At 44.2% G+C, this 23755-nt stretch overlaps 1 protein-coding gene across 3 annotated transcripts in view; it reads right to left on the minus strand.

Moving 5' to 3' along the window:
* The window catches only part of ANO9 (anoctamin 9), a 111451-nt gene that overhangs the window by 83151 nt on the left and 4545 nt on the right, over nt 1-23755 (minus strand). For all 3 annotated transcript variants that reach the window (XM_077460672.1, XM_077460665.1, XM_077460657.1), the window contains exon 2: nt 2221-2274. In XM_077460672.1, the coding sequence (XP_077316798.1) occupies nt 2221-2274 (54 nt within the window). The remainder of the gene's footprint in view (nt 1-2220; nt 2275-23755) is intronic.

Below are 23755 nucleotides of genomic sequence, written 5' to 3' on the forward strand. Positions count from 1 at the left end.
GCAGAAGACAAACTGATAGGTTAACTAAAAGACATGTGCGAGAACAGCTATGAGTAAAAATGAACTGAGCAAAATTATATAAAAAATAAAAAAAATAAAAAAGCAACACTTTTGGGTTTGCCCCCTTTTTATCATGAGTTGAACTTAAAGATCTACAACTTTTTCTATGTACACAAAATGGCCTGTTTCTCGCAAATATTGTTCACAAATCTGTGTTAGTGAGCACTTCTCCTTTGCCAAGATAATCCATCCACCTCACAGGTGTGGCATAACAAGATGCTGATTAGACAGCATGATTATTGCACAAGTGTGCCTTAGGCTGGTCAGAATAAAAGGCCACTCTAAAAATGTGCAGTTTTATTGTATTGGGGGGGGGGGGGGGGGTCCGAAAACCAGTCAGCATCTGGTGTGACCATCATTTGCCTCACGCAGTGTAGGACATCTCCTTCGCATAGAGTTGATCAGGTTGTTGATTGCGGCCTGTGGAATGTTGGGCCATTCCTCTTCAATGGCTGTGCGAAGTTCCTGGATATTGGCAGAAACTGGAACACGCTGATGTATATGCCAATCCAGAGCATCCCAAACATGCTCAATGGGTGACATGTCCGGTGAGTATGCTGGCCATGCAAAAACTGGGATGTTTTCAGCTTCCAGGAATTGTGTACAGATCCTTGCAACATGTGGCCGTGCATTATCATGCTGCAAAATTAGGTGATGGTCGTGGATGAATGGCACAACAATGGGCCTCAGGATCTCAACACAGTATCTCTGTGCATTCAAAATGCCATCAATAAAATGCACCCGTGTTCATTGTCCATAGCATACGCCTGCCCATACCATAATCCCACTGCCACCATGGGCCACTTGATACACAAGGTGACATCAGCAAACCGCTCCCCCACACAACACCATACATGCTGTCTGTCATCTGTCCTGTACAGTGAAAAACCGGGATTCATCCGTGAAGAGAACACCTCTCCAAAGTGCCAGACGCCATTGAATGTGAGCATTTGCCCACTCAAGGTTACAACGATGAATTGCAATCAGGTCGAGACCCTTATGAGGACAATGAACATGCAGATGAGCTTCCCTGAGACAGTTACTGACAGTTTGTGCAAAAATTATTTGGTTATTCAAACCGATTGTTGCAGCAGCTGTCCGGGTGGCTGGTCTTGGATGATCTTAGAGGTGAAGATGCTGGATTTGGAGGTCCTGGGCTGGTGTGGCGACATGTGGTCTGCGGTTGTGAGGCCGGTTGGATGTACTGCCAAATTCTCAAAATTGCCTTTGGAGACGGCTTATGGGCAACAGCTCTGGTGGACATTCCTGCAGTCAGCATGCCAATTACATGTGCCCTCAAAACTTGCAACATCTCTGACATTGTGCTGTGTGATAAAACTGCACATTTGTGGCCTTTTATTGTGGCCAGCCTAATGCCTCGTACACACGTTCCGATTATCGTATGACCGATCGTTCACATTTTGTTGCATACAACTAAGATCGAATACAACAGTGCAAAATGTATGTAAGATTTTTGTCGTACGATTCTGGAACAATCTTCCGTCGTGCGTAGCTACGTATTTTAAATGATGTCAAATACGTGTGACCTGTGTGTCCTTCTGGTTTATTTTCGTGTTTCCGATCATGCGTGGTGTTTGTCGAATGACATTTATCGGACGCATACTGTACTGGCTATACGATTGTCGTACGACGGACTGTCATCCGACCAAAGTTTTCCTGTTTGTCCCTTCGGATTTGGTTGGACGGACTGTCGCGATCGGCTGTCGAAAGCTGCGTACTAACGATCAGATTATCGCACGATCTGTCCGAAAGCGACTTTTGTGGTCCGATAATCGGAACGTGTGTACGAGGCATAAGGTACACCTGTGCAATAATCATGCTGTCTAATCAGCATCTTGATATGCCACACCTGTGAGATGGATGGATCTCATCAAATGAGAAGTGCTCACTAACACAGATTTAGACAGATTTGTGAACAATATTCGAGAGAAATAGGCCTTTTGTGTACATGGAAAAAGTCGTTGATCTTTAAGTTCAGTTCATGATAATTAGGGGCAAACACAAAAGTGTTGCGTTTATAATTTTGCTCAGGTTAGAAACCTCCAGTTATAAGTTTAGCTGGAGATCTTCATTACAATTGGCTTATTTGAAGCAACATTTCAATGGAAAAAAAAAAAGACAGGACATTGATGCACTCACAACATAGGCTAACGGATCCTGGAGCAAGTTGTCTCGCCAGGGAGTTCCAGGTTCCTGGAAAAGAAAAAGAGGTTAAAGATTAACCATCTGCACATCAATTTTCATCCAACAATTTTTTTTGTTACAGAGCATATTTTGTGGAGGCCACACAGAAGCTCAAGCATTGACCACATATCAACCCATAATAATATGATAGATTATATATATATATTTATTACTCTTAAAGCACAAGATGATTTTGAGCGAGGCCTACCTCACCCTGCACGATGGGTTATCTTTCTGTCTGACTGTGGTCATGTGAAAAATCTCACATGAAGGCAGTTCTCGACTTAGAGTTGAACCTTCACCCTGTGCAGTAATATAATGCAGAATTTCTTTGAAAAGGGACTTGTCCCATGCCAGTACAAACTGTACCTTGGTAGATGTTGCATTAGGAGGGACTTGCTGAGTCTTTACCCACTCCACCAGTCCAGCGTACCTCTTTTACCTCATTCCCAGTAACAGGATGAGGTCCCACTGTGCACATAGCGCAAACCTGATGCATGCACTTAACTCCTTTACTTCCTGTACCTCATGACCTCATATAAATCTTCGTAATGCAAGTTTGGGTCTGGTTGCTTTTGGATATTGACTGCTAGGGAGGGAGCTAGCTAAACGACCGCCTCCCTACTGGAGGACCCATTACCTTACCAGGTACTACCCCTAATGGCTGGCTGCTTGTATTGTACCTTCACTTGGTTACCCATAGCAACTACACTCCTCTTCTTCCCTTGCTGAGTTAACCCTTTGTAGTGGCAATACTTCATACCCTGTAGTGCTTTACAGACCCTGGTTCTTCAGATACCTCAAACACAACATGCACCCCTATGAATAACTTCAGACCAGGCTCTGAAAGGTTAATATGATTTTATTGAAGTATAGTATAACAGTTCACTATAAACAATGTCCTTCCCCATAACTATTGTAGTGTGGCTGCCCAGGCATACCTCTGTGAGGTAAAAGTCCATTATAGCATTATCCATGGCTTGGATGTCTCAGAAAGTCCTGGGGTATTCAGCAGACTGCAAGGTGCAGCCATTCTGGTACCACAAGCAGGACCAACCAATTCAGCTGAGAAGAGGCACAGACCTCAGCCTTCCCCCTTTTAATTTCACAGATGGGCTGGCTAAACCAAAAAGCCTGCGGACAGAGCTTGCAACAATTGCTTCTTACCCCCAGCCTGGGCCGACCACCATCTCACTAGTACCAATGCATTTCAACCTGCCTACAAGAAGTGCAAAGGGAATTTGCTAAAAAAAAAAAAAAAAAAAAAAAAAAAAAAAAAAAAAAAAAAGGCCCGATGGATGGTTGTCCGATTAGCAGAGGCACCCAGAGTAAGGCGTTTAAGAATAGGTGGGAGTCGTCAGTTTCATCTAGATTTCACCAAAAATACAATAATGTAAAAAAATATGGTTTCATGGCTTAAGTTCAACTTCAGTTCAAGGTGATAATGATCATAAATTGCAGCGCAGTGATGTCATTTGGAGGGTATGGATTTCGGGAGAGCATGGTTATCAGAACTGAAGAAGTGGCAATTTAAGCCACAAAACACATTTTATTTGGTGAAATAAAGAAATTTTAACAGATGGCTCCCATTTATTCTTAGACACCTAACTCCGGGAGCCTCTGCCGATTGGAAAACTGATGCCGCCTAAAACACGGCTGGACTTTCCGACAGAAAAGATCAGATGGAATCATTTCATCGGATATTCCGATCGTGTGTGGGCTTCATCTGACTTTTTTTTTTTTCAAAAATTCTGACGGACCTAGAAATAGAACATGTTTTAAATCTTTCCGACGGAATCAATTTCTATCGGGAAAACCATTTGTCTGTATGCTATTCCGACAGACCAAAAATTACGCAAGGGCAGCTATTGGCTACCGGCTATAACTTCCTTTTCTAGTCCCGTCGTACGTTATCGCGTTCTAAACAAACGGACTTTGGTGTGATCATGTGTTGGCAAGTCCATTTCAGAGGAACTCTGTCGGAAAGACCGCCAGAGTTTAATCTGATGGAAAGTGTGGTCGTGTGTACGCGGCATGACAGACCTTTTTGCAAACTCCCTTTGCAAGGATTCCTTACTCTCACCTGAAAATCCCACAGAGGACCCAGAAATGGAACCCCTATGGAATAGAGCAGTGTTCTCCAAATTGAGGCCCGGGGGCCAGATGTGGTGCTTTTTATTGCCCATATCTGGCCCTTGGGGTACTATTCCACCAACAGACCCCACTGATGGAGCACCATTACCCTTACTGACACCATCACAGGGGCACTATTCATTTCATTGATGTCAATAATGGTGCACTATCCTTCCCATTAAAACCAATGATGGCACACGGATGCCGGGTTATTTTTTACTCCCTGGCCACAGTTCGGTCCCCATAAAACCTGAAGGAGGACAGTAAACTGGCCCTTTGCTTTGAAAGTTTGGAGACCGCTGGTATAGAGAGTGATCATCTCAACCTTGTGTGGAGAAAGGTTTCCTCCATCCAATCACTCAGAACATTGTGTGTTCTGACCCCATTAGGTGACCACAGCATTAACAGGTGTAAGTTATTTAATATTTTTTACCTTTCCGTGGTGGAACTCCTTTTATAATCATATACCTTCTTTTAGGCATCCCAACTGCTATCATAACAATTTACTACACTATAAGGGCTCTCCAGCCTCTCTTTTCTTTTCCAGTGGACTCTGAGCCATACCAGGGTCTCTAGGCAGCTCTTTAGAACTGTACCCATCGGACCCTTTGATCACCATACTTTAGACCATCCTTTCTATACCTGTTTACCCAACAGGAACCCTTGAAGTAAATTTCAGACCTTGGGGAACCCTTTCTAAAACCAATTTGTTGGAGATCAGAGGGAAAAATTCCCCTTTTTCCATGGTGGACATAATGTCCCCCTTATAGACAGCTAAAAAGACCATTAGTGTTATTGTCAAAGGCTTCAAAATTCTGCAAGCACTATCAAATGGGAAGTCAATCCGCCATAGCTCAAAGAAACCCTAGCAAACTCTGAAGGAACCCTAGTTGAGAAAGTCTGCCTTAGGGGCTTGTCCTCTTAAAATGTCTAAGTGTAATCAAGCAGGTTCTCTCGATTTGACGGCACTGCATTTGGAAGCCAGTCCTATGGCCGGCTGGTGGCACAGGGTTACCAAGTAGTATGGATGAAGTGGTCCTTAGAGTTGGTGGACACCAGTGTTGGAAGAAGCTTTACAATGAACAGTTTATAAAGCTGGCCATAGATGGTGCGATTTTCTTTCCTGCAACTACAAGTCAATTCCTTCATCAACATAGTCAGTGTTGATGGGAAATCCCACCCGCAGGAGGTGGATATCTTTGCAGATCTTTCAGTTAGAAGAAGGTTAAGTAGATTACACATGTCAGAGGACACACCATGCTAGATACCCCTGTAGACTTGGGAGCAATTTCTACAGTCTTCAAAAATGTTAAGCTGGCCATACACCAGTAGAATTTCGTTTGAAACTGTTAACTTTTGAAACATACATTCAATTGTGTAATAGTTAATGGAATCAAACTGACGACATTTTCAACTGTAGTGATGGGAAAATTTGAAGAAGCAGGATTAAAAAGGTTTCTTGAATGACTGCAATTTTAGCCAGGAATATGGTCTTCCTTCAGGAAAAATTGTACATATTGTAATGAAACCTGTTTTATACATCTGAGATTTTATAATGTAGCCATGGTGTTGCAGCTAGTAACAAACAATCCACCAATTCACCCCACTGCCAGACTTCATACATCACTTCCAAAGACAATGAACAGTCTTTTGCTTGTTTTCTTTGTTTTATTGGGGGGGTACAACTTGGATAGGAGTTGGGAATATGTGATGCCCATAGAACAAATCATTGCCACCATATTTTAGAATTGAAACAAAACAGCACAAAGTTACAACCAGAAGATTGAATGTGCATTTTTAAACTGAGTATGAATCTCCTCCTGCATTTACCTGCAGACTGTTGCTCCTCCTCTGCAGACTATTCCTTCTAAGAATTCCCCCATCAATCTCCGTGTGAGGGATGAAGACATCGCTTTTACCGGGTAAAAAATTATGGTCTTAGAACTCTTTCTCCTCCTGCCCAAACTTGTCTCCTCCTGTATAGACTTGTTTCCTCCTGCACAAACTTGTAGTTACTAAGTTAGAGTATCTCACATCATCTTCTATTTAGTAATAGGGACCCACTCTGAATAAGCCCCAAGACAGGCTCTGGTTGCTCGCCACTACTAAGCCTGAGGTTTGCAGTACCTCTCCCCGGAGGCCTAGTAGTTTAAAAGCATGTATTTAAATGGTGGACTACTGATCCCAGCCAGTCCAATCTTGCAAATCCTGTGCCCTCAGGCCTCATTGATTTGACACAGATCCCCACAGTCTCTTTTCTGATCCAGGACTCCATCATTCATTGTGTGTATGATGAAGACTCTGCTAATGACCATGTAGAAGCAGACTTCCTGGCACCTCCAGCCCCCCACTGTGGTAACACTAATCGACCTTCCACAGCCTTGAGTCCTTGATGAGGAACTGGACCATGTATTCCGACAGCTTTACCTGCCCTTCTGCTCCAGGAGTTCTCTGCAGACTTCTCCCCCCCCCCCTCCAGTGGCATATGACCTCAGCTTATATAGGAGGCCCGTCCCCTGCCAATACCGATTGAGGATTGGTCAGGGCTCCCACATAAGCTGCCACTCCAGTTCCATGCCCTGTCCCTCTTCCAGAATCTTCTCTCTGGAAGCAGGGAAGGCACCCTAGAACTAGAGCACAGGTGGTCACACTCACTGCTACTCTGACCACTCCCAAACCCCAGATTAAAACAGACAGGCCTAGCTTGCAGCATAAGCCTGCCTAAATTTGCCTTTCCTGAAAACCTAGTAAAATAACCCTTACTAGCACCTACCTATTGGTAGAGGGTGCCACATTTGAAATAGCAGGTCTGGATGAAATTTCAAGGGCTTTTCAAACTAAATTAATTGATTCAATGATGGCAAGAAAAAAAAATGTCCTGATGATTTTACTACAAATGTTTGAACGAAAATAGAACTGTGCATGGCCAGCTTAGGGTTCAACCTAACCTTGTGACCGTAATAGAAAGGGCTGCTTGCATTTCTTCTGAATTATTGAGCTGCATTTTGCCCCCAATATCCCCAGGAGCATGTATAAGCCTGTAAGCGGGTTCTTCCAAAAAGGTTTGTATTGTTTTCTTCTACTGCGTTAATGCTCTGAGGTTAATCAGCTCAACCATGTTTATGTGTCAAAGTGAATTGTTACAATGTAGAATTGTTGCACTGTGTCCTTAAGTTGACCTGCTGAGCTGGTGTTTCCCGGAGAGGAGAGGGTAGGGTTAACACTGCTGGTCAGGTCTTCCCACCCTTTTCAAGAAGGTATCTACCTGCTGCAGGCGATTCCATATAAATAGGCAGTTGTATTGCCCGCTTGGTGATTTTTACCTACAGGTAGGCCTATAATAAGGCTTACCTGTAGGTAAAATGAATATCTCCTAAACATAGGAGATATTTGCCCTGCGTTCAGCTGCTGACATCAGCAGCCAATGTACTCTGAAGGCCCGACATCGTGCCGGAACTTCAGAGCTCCTTGTCGGAATGGAGGGAGCATGCACGGGAGTGATGGTATGGTGGCTTCAGGCACTCACAGCGCCTGAGCCAGCAAACCAAGAAGAAACACAGAGGGAACACGTCAGCTCCCTCAGCGGTGACCAGGAGATACATACTAGCACATTATGCTATTGTTTTGCATGTTTGTTTGTTTGTTTTTTGAAGGAAAGGCACACACCTCCTCTCCACATAGGCAGAAGAAGGAAGGAATGTGCAGAGCTGTGCTGTGAATAGACCAGCTGTCTGCTAATCAATTTCTATGCACCATCCCTGACACAAATTTCAGGCTGGATTTATCTCGTTGTCAGAGAGCTTGTCAGAAGGTATCATGCTGATAACAGAAAGAAAACGGGACTTAGGGCTTTGGAGAGAGACAAGTAAAAACACTACAGATGTATGTGCCCAGGTCAAATTTCATGAATGGGGTTTACATCCACTTTAAGCTAGAACATGCATGAAGTCTGCACTAGTGCTCGGTGGGACCCCATTTTGTCACTGGGAGTGAGGTAGCAGAGGTGCACTGGACTGGTGGAGAGGGCACAGGCTCAGCAGTGTCCCTGTTAAATGCCACATATATCATGTAAGGGTGTGTAATCACATGGGACAGCACCGCCCACAGATATTTGTAACATACAGTGTGTAGCACCCTATAGAGCTACTGTTCTGTTAAATCTAGTTTTTGGCCTCCCTGTAACCAGGAACTCTGATTAGTTAGATCTGCTCTGGGCTCTATAGGTATGGACTCAATTACTTCCCCCTGTCTCCCAGGAAACCCTGGGACATAGTGGGTTGGAGAATGATGAACACAGCCTGCATGGTAATATTTACTGAGCCAATCCCTGGTCAATATGGCAGGTGACCAGCAGGGGGCTGAGGAAGGTATAAATAGTTCAGAGCAGTAGCCTCTTGTCCCTGGGGGAGCAAGACCCAGGCTCAGGACCGTAGCATCCCTGGGAGATTTGCTAGAACTGCAAGCACTTTGTAGGGTTCCAGCTATGCTTTGGCTGGGGGATCTCTGCTCTATCCTCCTGAAAGCATTCTTAGAAAGCCTCCTAAAGGATCCAGTAAAACCCTTGGATTGCAAGTATAATTTGTTCCAGAAACATGCTTGTAATCCAAAGCACTTGTATATCAAAGCGAATTTCCCCATAAGAAATAATGGAAACTCAGGTGATTCACTCCACAACCATTTATTCATAAATCCTTCCGTTTATAGTCCATATAAAAGATTATAGCAATGTGACCAGGTTGTGTAACCATAAAATGTCCATCCACAAATGGAAGCCTCCACAAAGGATTAGAAGCAAAATCCAGCAGGAGCTACAGCGTATAAAAGAGAAGAGAGGTGCCTCTAAGCGTAGCAATATGGTTACATTTAATGAAGTTACAACATTTAGCAACTCACATGGTTGATGATTAGAAAAGACACATCCAAGTATGTAGGCATCCGGGGTAAAACTGTCCACAGACTGTCCCCCTCACTGCCGGTTTACAATCGTGATCAGGAAGACTACCCTGTCTTAGAGTTATCTAAAGGGGAGGCTTGAAGTGCTCATGGAATGCAGCGTGGAAGGCAGGGCTGGACTGGGACAAAAATTTGGCCCTGGACTTCATCCAGACCGGCCCACTCCAATTTTGCAAACGCGCACAAAAACAGTATGCTGCGCACTTGCATGAGAGTGACGTCATCACGGCCCGGCTAGACACATAGCAGGAGTATGCAAACTCAGAAGCCGACAGCACACTGCTGGTGATCTTTTATTTTCCAGCCCCCCCCCCCCCCCCCCCACCCCCTGGTGTCCCCCTGTCACCTGCCCGAAGTCTGACTCTGCATTATATATTTTAAAATAAACAACTAATGCGCACACCTATTTTTGATCAACCGCAGTAATGAGAAGCTGCCAACATCAAACAGGTTTAAGCCCCTTTCACACGGGACGGATCAGTAATGATCCGCTCGCTCAGCGGGGATCGCTCCGTTGTCCCCGCTGAGCCGGCTGCGGACAGGGCGGTCTCCGCACACTGTGCGGGGACCGCCCTGTCAGATCTCTGCTCTCCTCTATGGGGATCGGATGAGCACGGACCGTCTGTCCGTGTTCATCCGATCCGCTGTGCAGACGGATAGAAAAATAGGATTTTCCTCTGTCTGCAGAATCGGACTGTTGCGGAGGCGGATGAAATCGGGTGTCTGCGGATGTTCATCCGCAGACACCCGCTATCCCATAGGGATGAATGTATGCCCGTATTTCATCTGCAAACGGATGGATGAAATACGGACATATCATCTGCATGTGTGAAAGGGGCCTAACACAAACCCACAGATAAATTGAATATATAGCAAAGGATGTGATGCTAACCAAAATAACATAAAAAAAATCCATTTGGTGCAAATAATGATTCAAATAATACAAAAAAATCCAACATAGCTAAAAGTACATTAAACGTGTCAATTAATATTGAAATGTGCATAAAAAAAAATTTCAGCAGAAAATTTGTATATAAACGATGCTTATAATTAAAACCATTTTATCCAAACTATGTCCTTGGTATTAAAGTGCAAAAAGAGTACAAAAAAAAGGGGGGTTTTTAATTATAAGCATTTTTATATATGATTTTTTGGCTGAAAATATTTTTATGCACATTTTAATATTAATTGACAGTTTTGGTGAACTTTTAGCTATGTTGGATTTTGCATATTATTTTAACCATTATTTTCACCAAATGGATGTTTTATGTTATTTTATTTAGCACCACATCCTTTGCTATATATATATATATATATATATATATATTATATATATTATATACACACATGCACAGCATATATATATCCAGCCATGTGCTATATACAGTATTCAATGGGCCGGCCGGTTACCTGGATGGGTTCCTGCAGCACCGCCATCCTCCAGGCTCCCTCGTCTGCTCCAGGGACTTCTCTGCCTGTCGGCTGCTCTCATGGCGGCCCCCGGCTCATTTAAACTCACAGCGTCCGTTACCGCGGGGGCCGCCGGAGATAGCCGAGTTTTGTTCGCTGTCGGAGAGGAGCAGGGCGGGGGAAGCCGAGCGGTGGCGGAGGTGGCCGAAGATGTGTTATGAGAGCGCCGAGTGGGGGCGGAAAGAGCCGAAGTGCGCCGCGCTGTGCTCAGAAGTACAGCGGTGCTCAAATGAATGGCTGTGCGAGTAGCGCAGCCATTCATTTGGCTAGGCTGTCACTGAAACCGGCCCACTGAGCCATCGGCCCACCGGGAATCTCCCGGTAGTCCCGATGGCCAGTACATGCCTGGTGGAAGGAATGACTTTGATGGCGGTGAGGAGTACAGTCTATGTGGACAGCTTTACCCCGGATAACTGCATGTGTGTTTTAATCAACCGTGTGAGTTGCTAAATGCTGTACCTTCATTAAAAGTAACCATATTGCTACACTTAGAGGTGCCCTCTCTTGTCTTTTATACTCAGCTGTGACAAGACGCTACTTGTATATCAAGACATCGCTTGCATATCAAGTCAAAATGTATAAAAAAAAAAAAAAAGAAAAAAAAAAGAAAAGTTGCTTGTCTTTCAAAATGCTCTCAAACCAAGGTTTTAATGTATATAGATCAGACCAGAAATGAGGGACAGAGAGACATTGCTCCAAATCAGGGACAGTCCGGAGCTATGCTTTAACTGCAAGAAACCATTTATATCAAGGCATTTATAAGCCTATTCTGAGGTTCACAACAATCCTGTGTACAGTGTACGGTGACTAACTTTCACTGTAGGAAGTGTGTAGAGTGGTGGCAGCCTTTTCTAGGACAGGAGAAAAGAAATACTGTATAGTGACGATTCATGTCTGGACAGGTACAATGGAAAAGTATGACGCTGTTTACGTAGAGAGAGAGTGTGTGTGTGTGTGTGTGTGTGTGTGTGTTCCATATCGGTCAACCACCTTAGGCATCCGTAGTATAAAGGGATGGTGCAGGGTTTCACCCAAGGTGACTCTAGGTAGATTAAAACTTCCTTCAGCACGGAGAGCCATTAGGAACACTCTGTTCATTTTGCTGGTGGTTGATCACTGTATTATCACTCTAGAAATAAAGGACCAGCGCCACCTCTAAACCATTATCTAAATTTAGAAGAAAAAAAACAAAAAACTGTCAACCGTCAAAGGCAAAATTTCCAACCAACACTGGTAGCTGACTGCGATTAGCGGCGCTACTTTCCAAAAGACAATACATATACTAAATTGATCCTTCTCATCCTGGTATTTTCCTCCTATTCCTCCCCCCTCCTCCTCCTTTTTTATTAAGAGGAATATTAAAGAGGTTGTAAACCTTTGTGTTTTTTCATCTTAATGCATCCTATGCATCAAGATGAAAAAACACCTGCCAGCCCCCCCCCCCCCCTTTTACTTACCTGAGCCCCATATTTGTCGGCGGAGATGCGTTCTCCCTCTCTCCATGGGGTCCCGGCTCTTGATTGGATAGATTGACAGCAGCGGGAGCCAATGGCTGCGCTGCTATCAATCAAATCTAATGATACAAGCGCCTGGGGGAGGCGGCCAAGTCCGGCAATCGTGTCTATGGACGCAAATGCTGGACTCGGGAGAGCGCCCTCAAGGTACCCACTCAGGAGAGCGCTTCTCCTAGGGCAGGGATATGCAATTAGTGGACCTCCAGCTGTTGCAGAACTACAATTCCCATGAGGCATAGCAAGATTCTTAGAGCCACAAGCATGACAGCCAGAGGCAAAGCATGATGGGACTTGTAGTTTAGCAACAGCTGGAGGTCCGCTAATTGCATATCCCTGTCCTAGGGGGTTATCTGATGTGGGGAGGAGCCGCGAGAGCTGCCGGGGGACCCCAGAAGATGAGGTTCAGGGCCACTCTGTGCAAAACGAGGTGCACAGTGGAGGCAAGAATGATATATAAAAAAAAAACCCCCACACACAAAACACGAGCCTTATCAAACCCTTTAATTTACTTCGTACTTAATAATTTTACTTATCGTATAACTTGTACACCATTTTGTAATTTTTCTTCCATTCTTAAAATTAAAAGAAATTACAAATTGCAGCTTCCCTATCAGACCCCAAGACAAGAACGGTATACTACGGCTGGGGTAGGACAAATTTAGATAGGGGGGCACCAGATAATAGTGTTGCCTAGGGCAGCATAAAACCAAAATGCATCACTGGGTAGGTGGAAGGGTTAGAATTTACACTATAGCCCTATGAGCACATACGATTGACATCGGTAGGTGCAATATAGGTAGGTAACTGGCGAGCCTCGTCAACATTTTGATGCATGACCCTGTGAATTGTAGTTATGCCCCCGACAAAAGATTTCCAAAAATGCATGCATGTACAATTTTTACAGTATTTGAGTTACAAAAAAAATAAAATAATGTAGTTCTTTAATTTTTGTGCATGAATTCTTAATGCATAAGCATACCTGGGGGTGCGGCAGGGGTGTGTCCTTTGCATACTTTGTGGTGAAAGGTGTGCCAATTTCTGGTCTCAGGAAGCTATGAACATTTTCTAGAATTCACAACATTTTAGGCTGTCCATAGGCAGCTCAAATTTCACGCGATTTCTGAAGTATTAAAGGGTCCCTGCAACCAACCTGTTTAATAAAAGTCAACTGAGTGCGATAAAATATCAGCCAAACTGTCACTATCAGATCCTATCAGACATGGGGGGCACCAGTGCCACCAGTAGAGGTGCAACGCACATTTCCATATTTACTAAATGGTGTGCCAGTAACAGAGCGCGAATCCCCCATTATAGCGATCTCAGCACACAGAGAATGCAATCTGTGCACCACTATGGACATGGTGCACGGCATCTCCAAATCAATATTGACAAAAGATGGAGGTGCCAATATTATGGGGTGATGTGAGGAAGTTTAGTAACAACTGCCCACGTAACAAACATGCCCAAAATCGAATGAGAAAGTTACTTCAGAGAAAGCCTGTTGTGCCTGCAAGTGCATTTAGAACTGTGTAAGATCAATCAAAGCGTGTCTTGCGCTCGTTCACTTTAATTTGTTCACTGCGTGGCCAAAATCTTAGTAAATGTTAAAGAGGAAGTAAAGCCTCCTCAATTTTTTTTTCTTTTTTTTTTTTTATTATACACCCTGCAAGGCAAAGGCATATTAATTACTTGCCTGGGATCGAAGCTCCGGCATCGGTCCTCGTTAGTCTCCTCTGACACCGCCATCTATCCCAGGGTGACTTTCGGTGCTGTGACTGGCCGGAGCCGCGATTATGTCACTCCCTCGCATGCGCGCTGGTGCCGCCACTAACAGCATGATCGCCGTTAGAAACAACACGCTCAGTGCGCCCGATGTCTACAGCGCATGCATCATAGACATCGGTGCCGCTATTCTTGCAAATAGTATCTCCTAAACCTTTTAGGTTTGGGAGATATTTCTTGCATCTACAGGTAAGCCTTAACCCTTTCATGACTAAGCCTATTTTTGGAATTTCGTGTTTACAAGTTAAAATCCATATTTTTTGCTAGAAAATTACTTGGAACCCCCAAACATTATATATATTTTTTTAGCAGAGGCTCTAGAGAATAAAACGGCGATTGTTGCAATATTTTATGTCACACGGTATTTGCGCAGTGGATTTTTAAACGCAATTTTTTGGGAAAAGGGACACTTTCATGAATAAAAAAAAAAACAAAACAGTAAAATTAGCCCAATTTTTTGCGTAATGTAAAAGATAATGTTACGCAGAGTAAATAGATACCAAACATGTCACACTTTATAAAATTGCGGGCACTTGTAAATTGACGACAAAGTACGGTACCTAAAAATCTCAATAGGCGACGCTTTAAAAATTTTTTACGGTTACCAGGTTAGCGTTACAGAGGAGGTCTACTGCTAGAATTATTGCTCTCGCTCTGACGATCGCGGCGATACCTCACATGTGTGATTTGAACACCGTTTACATACGCGGGCGCGACTTCCGTATGCGTTTTCTTTGCTTCGCGAGCTCGCGGGGACGGCGGGCGCTTTGAAATTTTATTTATTTTTTTTATTTATTTTAAAATGACTAAATTGTTTTAAAAAAAAAAAATAAAATTTGATCACTTTTATTGCTGTCACAAGGAATGTAAACATCCCTTGTGACAGTAATAGGTGGTGATAGGTGCTCTTTATGGAGGGATCGGGGGTCTAAAAGACCCCCCACCCCTCCTTTACACTTCAATGTATTCAGATCGCCGAAAACGGCGATTCTGAATACCGGATATTTTTTAAAACCGGCACCATTGGCAGCCGAGTAAACGGGAAGTGACGTCGCTTCCGTGTTTACGATGAGGAGACTGGAACGAAGCCGATTACGGCTTCGTTCCAGTTCCTCCCCAGCAGCCAGAGCCAACGGATCGCTAATCGGTGCTCCCGATCGAGCGGGAGCACCGGTAACAGCGGCGAGAGGCGGCGGGAGGGGGGGGACGTCCCCTCCCGCTCCTCCGGCATAACAGCCGAGCGGCTTTTAGCCGCATCGGTTGTTATGGCTGGAAAGCCAATCGCCCGCTGTAAAAAACGGTACCGGGATGATGCCTGCAGGTGCGGGCATCATCCCGGTATACCCCCCGGAAGCCGAGTACGCAGATCTGCGTACGCTCGGCGGGAAGGGGTTAATCTAGGCTTACCTGTAGGTTAAAGTGGTTGTAATGGGTTTACAACCACTTTAAGCAACGCACGGTGCCTTGCAAACGTATTCACTCCCTTGGCTTTTTACCTATTTTTTTTTTTTTGTGTAACAAAACACACACACACCCCAACATTGAACTAAAAGGCTGTAATCTGAATTTAATGTGATGGATCGGAACACAATAGTCTAAGTTGGTGACGTAAAACTAGAAAAATATATACATAAACTATTTTTCTGAAAACCTGATAAAATGGCAAGCTCCTCCCTCTAATGCATATGATTTCCTTGGGCTAGTTTTTGCTTTTAAAAAGGGTAACTCCACACTCCAATGCTCTTGTCCGCCCCCCCCCCCCCCGCCCCCCAACCCCTTGGATTTCCATGGGCTAACTTTTGTTTTTAAAGAGGAACTCCACACTCCACTCCGTTCTCAAAAGACTGTGAGCTGCCTACACTAATCCAAACCACATCCTTTTTCAGAGCGTAAAACAGGGCCAGCTAGGAAAGGGGCAACAAGAGAGATCGCCCAACCCCCTCCTGAACCATACAAGGCCACATGCACTCAACATAGCTGGCTGCCTTTGGGGCATGTTGGGCTCAGCCCAATACCAACCACAAAACACCTTGTACCCGCTAGTTTAAAGGGGTTTTCCACATTCCATTAAGCCCCCTGTCTGCAGCCCCCCACAACCCCAACCTAGGGTGGTGTTGAAGAGGCCCTTATGCCACTGAATATGGAAACAAGGTGGTTGACTTTTGGGGGGCCCGAACTTCTCCTTTCCCTAAGCATCCACCCCCCTTTCATGGGTTGGCTTGCTGTGTGTGTTTGGCTAGGGGTTGTGTGGGGGGGGCAAAATATTTGTTTAGTTTGGGGTGGTATTTTTCACGTGAGGGTTCTTATTTTAAGCCTTAACAGACCCAAATGTCCTGGTATGTATTGGGGGGAGGGGGCAGGCTATTTTTTTGTTTTGGGTTAAACTCTGCCATGTGTATTTGTAAGTCTCAAAAGCCGTACATCTTTGAAGCAGCATTTTGGATACATGCTACAGATGCACCACTTTACAGGCAGAGTAACCCCCCCCAGTTACTAGTGTAGCGCCGTCTCCTGAAGAGCACACACTATATGTTTTGAAATGTAAAGTTACACCTGAACTGCAGTTTGGTTTGGGTATAATTGTTCCAAATTTTGACCTCAGCATCAGCCTGTCTGTACTATAGGGTGTTCAGCCTGGCCATAGGGGGCACTGTCTCTTCTGACAGGCATAGAAACAAAGTCTGGTTGGGTGCTTTAAGGTTACTTTCTCTCTGAGCCAGCCCAGTGGGAGGGTCACTCTTGCTGTGCTTTCTGGGAGAGGGTACTTAAGATGCGGATGTCACATGGTTGGGGGTTCCGGTCCGGAAGTATGTTCTGACTCCATGGTCCTGGTCCTCCTGACCAGCCCCAAGGAAGGCTATGGCCTGGGGTGCGGATCCACCCGACTATGTCTCGGGGCTGGCTAGCCCTAAGCAGGGAAACTAAGGAAAGGATTCGGAGGTGGTCCAGTGCCGTCTCCGGTCATGGAGAGGTCCAGCGACTTCGTAGCTATCCAGGGGAGGACTCTTCAGAAGAAGGCCACGCACAGATTGGCTTCTTAGCAAGAGCCCGGTAGGGCTAAAGCACCTAAGTGAATCCAGTTTCGTGGGTATCGTCAAACTAACTGAAAGATACTGGTACCACACGAGTGTTCTACAAGTCCTAGTTTCCTACATGTTCTACAACAAAGTCTGTGACAGAGATTTATTCCTACAATAACGTCTGTGGCAGAGACTTATTCCTGATTTAAGCACCTTGTTGGCTGCTAGGCCTTGTGAGAGAGGGACTATCCAACTTGAGTGAACATCCAGCTGTGAATGGCTATTCTCTGGATTTAGTCAAAGTAAGAAAGTTCTTTATTATTGACTTTGACACTAAGAGTACCTGAACTTTCTTCCTAACCCTCTGATCCTATACTAAGAAACTGTTCGTTATCTATGTTTTTGCAAATAAAAATCCCTTAAGCGGATCTGTCTCTAAAGTTTGTGGGCCATCGACCACGGAAAATCCCTAGACGCAAATGGAGGTCAAGCAGGTGACGGTAAGCCCAATCAAACCAGTAGCTCCTTTGGGGGTTTGTGCTACACTAGCTTTTAAGCAATTTTGCATTTTTAAAGGCACTTCTTGTTTTGTTTTTGGAGCTCTCCAAATTGGGGACATTGATATATATGTTCCTCAGGGTGGGACCTGGGCCCCCATACCATTTTTAAGGCCAATAACTAGAATATAAGCCAGCCAAGTGGGAACTCGCAAAATTAACAAAGCCGGTTCCCATAGACTGCAATGGTATTTGTTGTATAACTTTTGCCCATATTAGGCGCTTTGTTTGCCCCCTTGGCCCCGGGGGGTGTCTGTCCCATTTGTAATTTTGTAGCATGCTGGATGATGTGCTTACATTTTGGACAGGGGGTGGCTTATTTTGTGATAGCTGCATTTGGGTTGTTCTGGGCATGCTCAGGGACTTTAGTTTTTTTTTTTTTGTGCGTAAACAGTACTTGGATTTTTCTGGGAATGCTCAGAGAGTGTGTTTTATTGGTTGGTAATTTGACATCCTTAACAGGTGTACCCACTTTGAAGTTCTGTCTCTACACTGGGTGAACTTGCATTTTGTGTGTTTCATGGACTGTGCGTGTGTTTTCGATTGCTTCATTAGCACACAAACCTGTGTTATATAAAGCTTGCAGATAGCATTCTCTACCTTGCCCTGAAAAAGGTGTGTCTGGAGAGTACATTTGGGTGTCCTTATAGAGTTTGTAACACATGTGCATGGATTGTGCATATGCTGCCATGGATAGGCATCAGGAAAGCAAAATTAGAGAGGCAAGTATTCGATTTTCCATTTTAGCGCAGTGGTTCTCAGCCTCAGTCCTCAAGTATCCCCTGACAGGATGTTTGGGGAATTTATCTTCGCTAAAATAGCTGTCCAAAGTAGCAAGCCATGGACCGATTTAAAGCACCTGTGCAAGATGAAGGAAAACCTGCAAAACATGGCCTGTTAGGGGAACTTGGACAGGGTTGAGAACCACTGATTTAGAGCACTGAGCTAAAATCTAGCTCAAGACAATCCTATTTTAATTGTGGGCATTTGAGGGAAACCGAGTGTTAGAACCGCTCATTGTCTTTTTTTAGGTTGGGCTTTGTGTCCCTTTTCTGAAAATTGGCTTGACTTCCTGTCACATAGCCAAACAGGAAGTGAGGGTAAAACACTACCAACGTCTTTCCTTGGGAACGCACAGGTCAATCCAACTAGTGTCTCCATTAGGCAAATTGTACTCTAGCACTTTGTAGTGTACACCCGAATTATTAGGTATTGGGGGTTTATTAAAGGCAAGTTCACTCTGCAATACAAGTGTACTCGCTGTCAATCTGAGGGGAAGCACTGCTGATTTTATCATCCAATCAAGTAGAATCAAAGATGCTGTTTTTTTTATTTTCCTTGTATGTCCCCCTCGGATCTCCAGCAAGTGCACTTGTAGTCTGGTTTTAAAAGCGCGGAATGATATCACACCCCTCCAGGAAGCTGCTTGTCCTGCTGTGAATTTCTTCCCATGACCATGCCCCGCTCACTGTTCTGAGGAAGAGATGATCCTTATTTGCAAATTAAGATAATTTTTTACATGGGGGTGGTGTTTTTGTGGGTCATGTGTGTATGTCTATGATTTGGCCTCAAAACACATACCTACTTCCGGCCTCTCTCTATCTCTAGCTAGCCATACATACATATATCTATAGATGTAGGTTCTTGTGTCCACCAGCAACGAGAAGTTGGGTAGATGCCACACTTCCAATCCTGGAGGCATAATAATCGTCTAGCACAGGGGGTCTTCAAACTACGTCCCTCCAGTGGTTCAGGAACTACAATTCCCATCATATCTGTGAATGTCACAGTTTTACAATGCCATATGGGATGTTTAGTTCCGCAACAGCTGGAGAGCCGTAGTTTGAAGATTCCTGATCACTCTAGCATGTCTTGAAGAAAGGTGGTTTCTCATGTGCCTTGTATAATGCCTAAGAAATATCATATCAAAAATACAAGTGGGTCATGGCACATTTACATTCCAAATTTGGCACTTAAGATGGTCATGCACTATGCAATCTGATTGGCCAATCTCTGTACAACTTGATTTTTAGGCAAAATAAGTAACAGGAAGACGCACTTGATTAATTCAAATTATAGGGAATCAAACAGGCTCTTGCACTAAATCCAATTTATTTAAGATCTAACTGATTACAGTGTATGGTCACCTTCAAAGATCAAGATAGGAAAAATTTATTTATTGGGTTTAGAAACACTTCACTGTTCTTTGTAGTGTATTGAAAGATTTGGGTAAAAAAAAAAAAAAAAAAAAAATTATAAAAAAAAAAAACACACACACACACACACACACACAAACAACCCACCACATTTCAAAACATATATTCGAATTTATAGGAATGGGATTAGCATCAAAAGGGTTAATTAACTGAGAAAAACTACTAATTGCCAAACAAGACACATCCAATGAGATCAAATTAACCAACTGTATTGGGCGTGAGCTATTATCGATGAAAAAAAACGCAGTTACCCTAATTGCAGCTTACATACGCTGATATTTATTATCGTTCACATGTTCAATTAATGACTTTTCCGGCGCACCAATTAATGTATGAACTGGTGCAGTGCTTTCTTCTTAGTAAATCACCCCCATGGTCACTATTCAATAGCGTGGCACTTAAATACAATACCTAACAGTGGAGATTCCTACATCCACACTGTTATGCCCCGTACACACGGTCGGATTTTCCTACGGAAAATGCTCAATGGGAGCTTTTTGTCAGAAATTCCGATCGTGTGTAGGCTCCATCGGACATTTTCCATCAGAATTTCCATCGCACAAAATTTGACATATGGTTCTCAAATTTTCCAACAACAAAATCCATTGTCGGAAATTCTGATTGTACACAATTTCAACGCACAAAATTCCACGCATACTCGGAATCAAGCAGAAGAGCTGCACTGGCTATTGAACTTCAAATTTCTTGGCTCGTCATGCGTGTGTTACGTCATCGTGTTCTTGACGTTCGCAATTTCTGACCAACTTTGTGTGACCGTGTTTATGCAAGACAGGTTTGAGTCAACATCCGTCGGAAAAAAATCCATGGATTTTGTTGTCGGAATGTCCAATCAATGTCCGATCGTGTGTACGGGGCATTAGACTGAATGAGACAAAATTGTTTAATCCCCAATCCATGCTATGGGATGAACAAAAGAAGATCAAGCAAAAGCTGGCAACTTACATATTTTTGTCAGCCAAAAGAGCAATTTCCTAGGCCTGGGAGGAAATCTGCCCTTCTTGCTTCCTCTAGATAGTGTTGGACACCCATGACCAGCTCGCCTGACTGTACCAAGTCCCTATTCCGACTACTCTTTCCCCACCCCCCCTTAATTTCTTTCCCTTTATGGTAGCTTTTGCTTCATTTTCCTCGGCCCCCTAGCCACTCTTCGGTTACGCTACATTCCCTGGATGCATATACCATACTGCTCCATTATTAGAGAATCTACCTGTTCAGGCTTGACATTGCCATCCATATGGATCTTGCCTGGTTCTTGTTTTTCAGCTGTTCATTCTTTTCAGATTTAACTATGACCATTATATTCTTTTTGTTTGCTACTATATGAAGTGGCAGCACAGTGGTGTAGTGGTTAGGACTCTTGCCTAGCAGTAAAAGGTTGCTGGTTTCAAACTACCTGCCCGGAGTTTGCATGTTCTCCCTGTGCCTGTGTAGGTTTCCTCCCACACTCCAAAGACATGCAGGTAGGTTAATTGGCTTCTGTCCAAAATTGGCCCTAGTATATGAATGGGGACCTTGGGTTGAGGGTAGGGACCTATGTGAATGTGCATTGTACAGGGATAGGGACAATTGTAGACACTCACTCAGATTGAGCTGGATGGACTGGTGTCTTTATTCAACCTTACTATGTATGCAACTATGTAAGTGTGGTGCCGATTTATGTTGGTGTTCCAAGCCCCTGCATGGGCAGACTGGATGCCTTATTGTCAAACCTCTAAATTGAATATAAATGATTGTACCAAAAAAGATTCAGCAGGCTTCAACAGTGCTAAAGTTGTCTGGAGTCTGCTAAAGGCTTACTTAAAGTAGTAGTATTACCCCAAACTTCAAAAATTGATGTGGAATCCTCCAGAGGACCAAGTGCATGTAGCACTTGATCCTGTTCTGATCCAGTCCATACACAACACGATTTAATAACTCAGTCTAGGGGGATATCTTTTTAAAATGTATTGCTTAAAGAACTTTGAACAGAAGAGGGGTTAGGGCATGGGATACTCCAAACGCTGCACCATAACAGGAGGACACAATGAAATGGCCAGCACTCTGAGACCCTATGAGAGCCGTCTCATTCCATAGCTACCTCTGGCACTTCCATGCACTAAAACACAGTCACCCAAGTTCACTGTTCAGGGTCAGCACTCATAAGTCTCGGGACAGCTGCACACCTTCCAGCTTTCACCGGTTTCCCAGTAAGAGACACAATCCTTCTCCAGACCAGATCCCATATGGCAAAGTTCACAACTCAGCCACAGCCGAGACCCCAAATAACAGCTACTCAGACCACAGGCTGCCTCAGAGGAGCAGCAGCCCCAGAGGCTTTGGTGCCCCATTCCCCCCCAACAAATACACTCTCCAGGGCTTAAAACTATTTATCTCCTCAGGCCACCCTCTGGACACTCCCTTCCAGGGTTTGGCTAGGGCAGAATAAATATTCAGGCTGGTCATCTGACTCTCCGAGCCCTAAATTTGCCTAGCATCCTATGCTAGGAGCGTGCTACACATGCTAGCTCAGTAATCACAGCATGGATCAGACTAGGACCAAGTGCTATAGGCACTGGGTTCTCTGTGCATGAAGACCTTTGTAGTGCTATGTGCACTTAGTGCCCTGGGGGATTTGACAACTCTTTTTTGAAGTTGTGGTGTAACTCATTCTTTAACACTAAGGCTAACACTCCCCAAAAACCACTGGTAAGGATAAAAATGCATGTTCTGACCCTGATGCGTTTAAAACTAGCATTTGTAATCGAAGATTAAAGAGCAACTGAAGACTGCAAGTTGTGCCAAAAAAAAAAGGGAAGGGAAGGGTGAGAGCAAATGAGTCACCAGCATTGCCTGTGGTACAATGCATATTATCTTCTCTCCCCCCCCCCCCCCCCCAATTTCTGACTTTGTTCTACACTGTGTCTGCATGGAGGTGGCCATCTTGGTAGAGGCAGGGCTTTGCTTCCTAATAAAGGCCTCCAGCAAGGAGAACAATCAGCAGCACCGTAGTGAATCTCACACTGAATCTCCTAACAATAGCAGTCAGAGGCAACAGTGACTCTGTTGCCTCTGACTGCTATTGCCATCGGTGTGACTTCTCTGTTGCGAAGCTGCACCGTTTCCCAAAAGTAGTTTCTGTACTACTTTTGGCGACTTCAGGGTGTAATTTCAATAGACAGCTGTGTAAAAAACCTGCACAGATATCTCTGAAATCTCCCCCAAAGTCGGGGCTGACATACAGGAATTAAATTGTGCGAGTTCAGCTGAACTCGCACAATTCCATTCCCAGTGTCAGTGTGAACCTGGGCTAACTCATGACTAAGGAGAAAAGTATTTTTCAACAGACTCAGGTTTCCAAAGATCAATCTTAAATAATGATCCTGTGAGTCATTATTGTGTATTAGTTACTTTGGTAATGTCTTGCTATAAGCAGGTGCATTTACTAAGCTCTGGCAGAGAGCTTGGTTACAAGAAAAGGTAATACATTTATGTGCATAAAAGTATTAGAGCTCATTCGCACAGGCTTAATACAGTGTACACCCGTGTGAAGGCCATGTTTTGCCTGCAAGGGATGCACAAGCGTTCTGTGCATCCTTTTGAAGGCAGTCCTATGCATGGCTATTGGTATGCAGGGTCTGCACAGACACAGCCACTGCTCCCAATTTAAAAGCCGTGCGGCTATGCACACTGTCGGTGGGTAAACACGGCCCTCACACTGGTATACGATGCAACATGCCCGTGCGGATGAGGCCCTAAGGTAATACTCCAGCCAAAAGGTTAAAGTTTAGGATGGAGATGGGAAGGGTTAGAATCTGTCAGTATTTTTGTTGTAGATGTCCCTGCCT

Source organism: Lithobates pipiens, unplaced genomic scaffold (assembly GCF_037356315.1).
Source record: "Lithobates pipiens isolate NorthernLeopardFrog02 unplaced genomic scaffold, aLitPip1_a1.2 Scaffold_10, whole genome shotgun sequence".
Classification (NCBI taxonomy): Eukaryota; Metazoa; Chordata; class Amphibia; order Anura; family Ranidae; genus Lithobates; species Lithobates pipiens.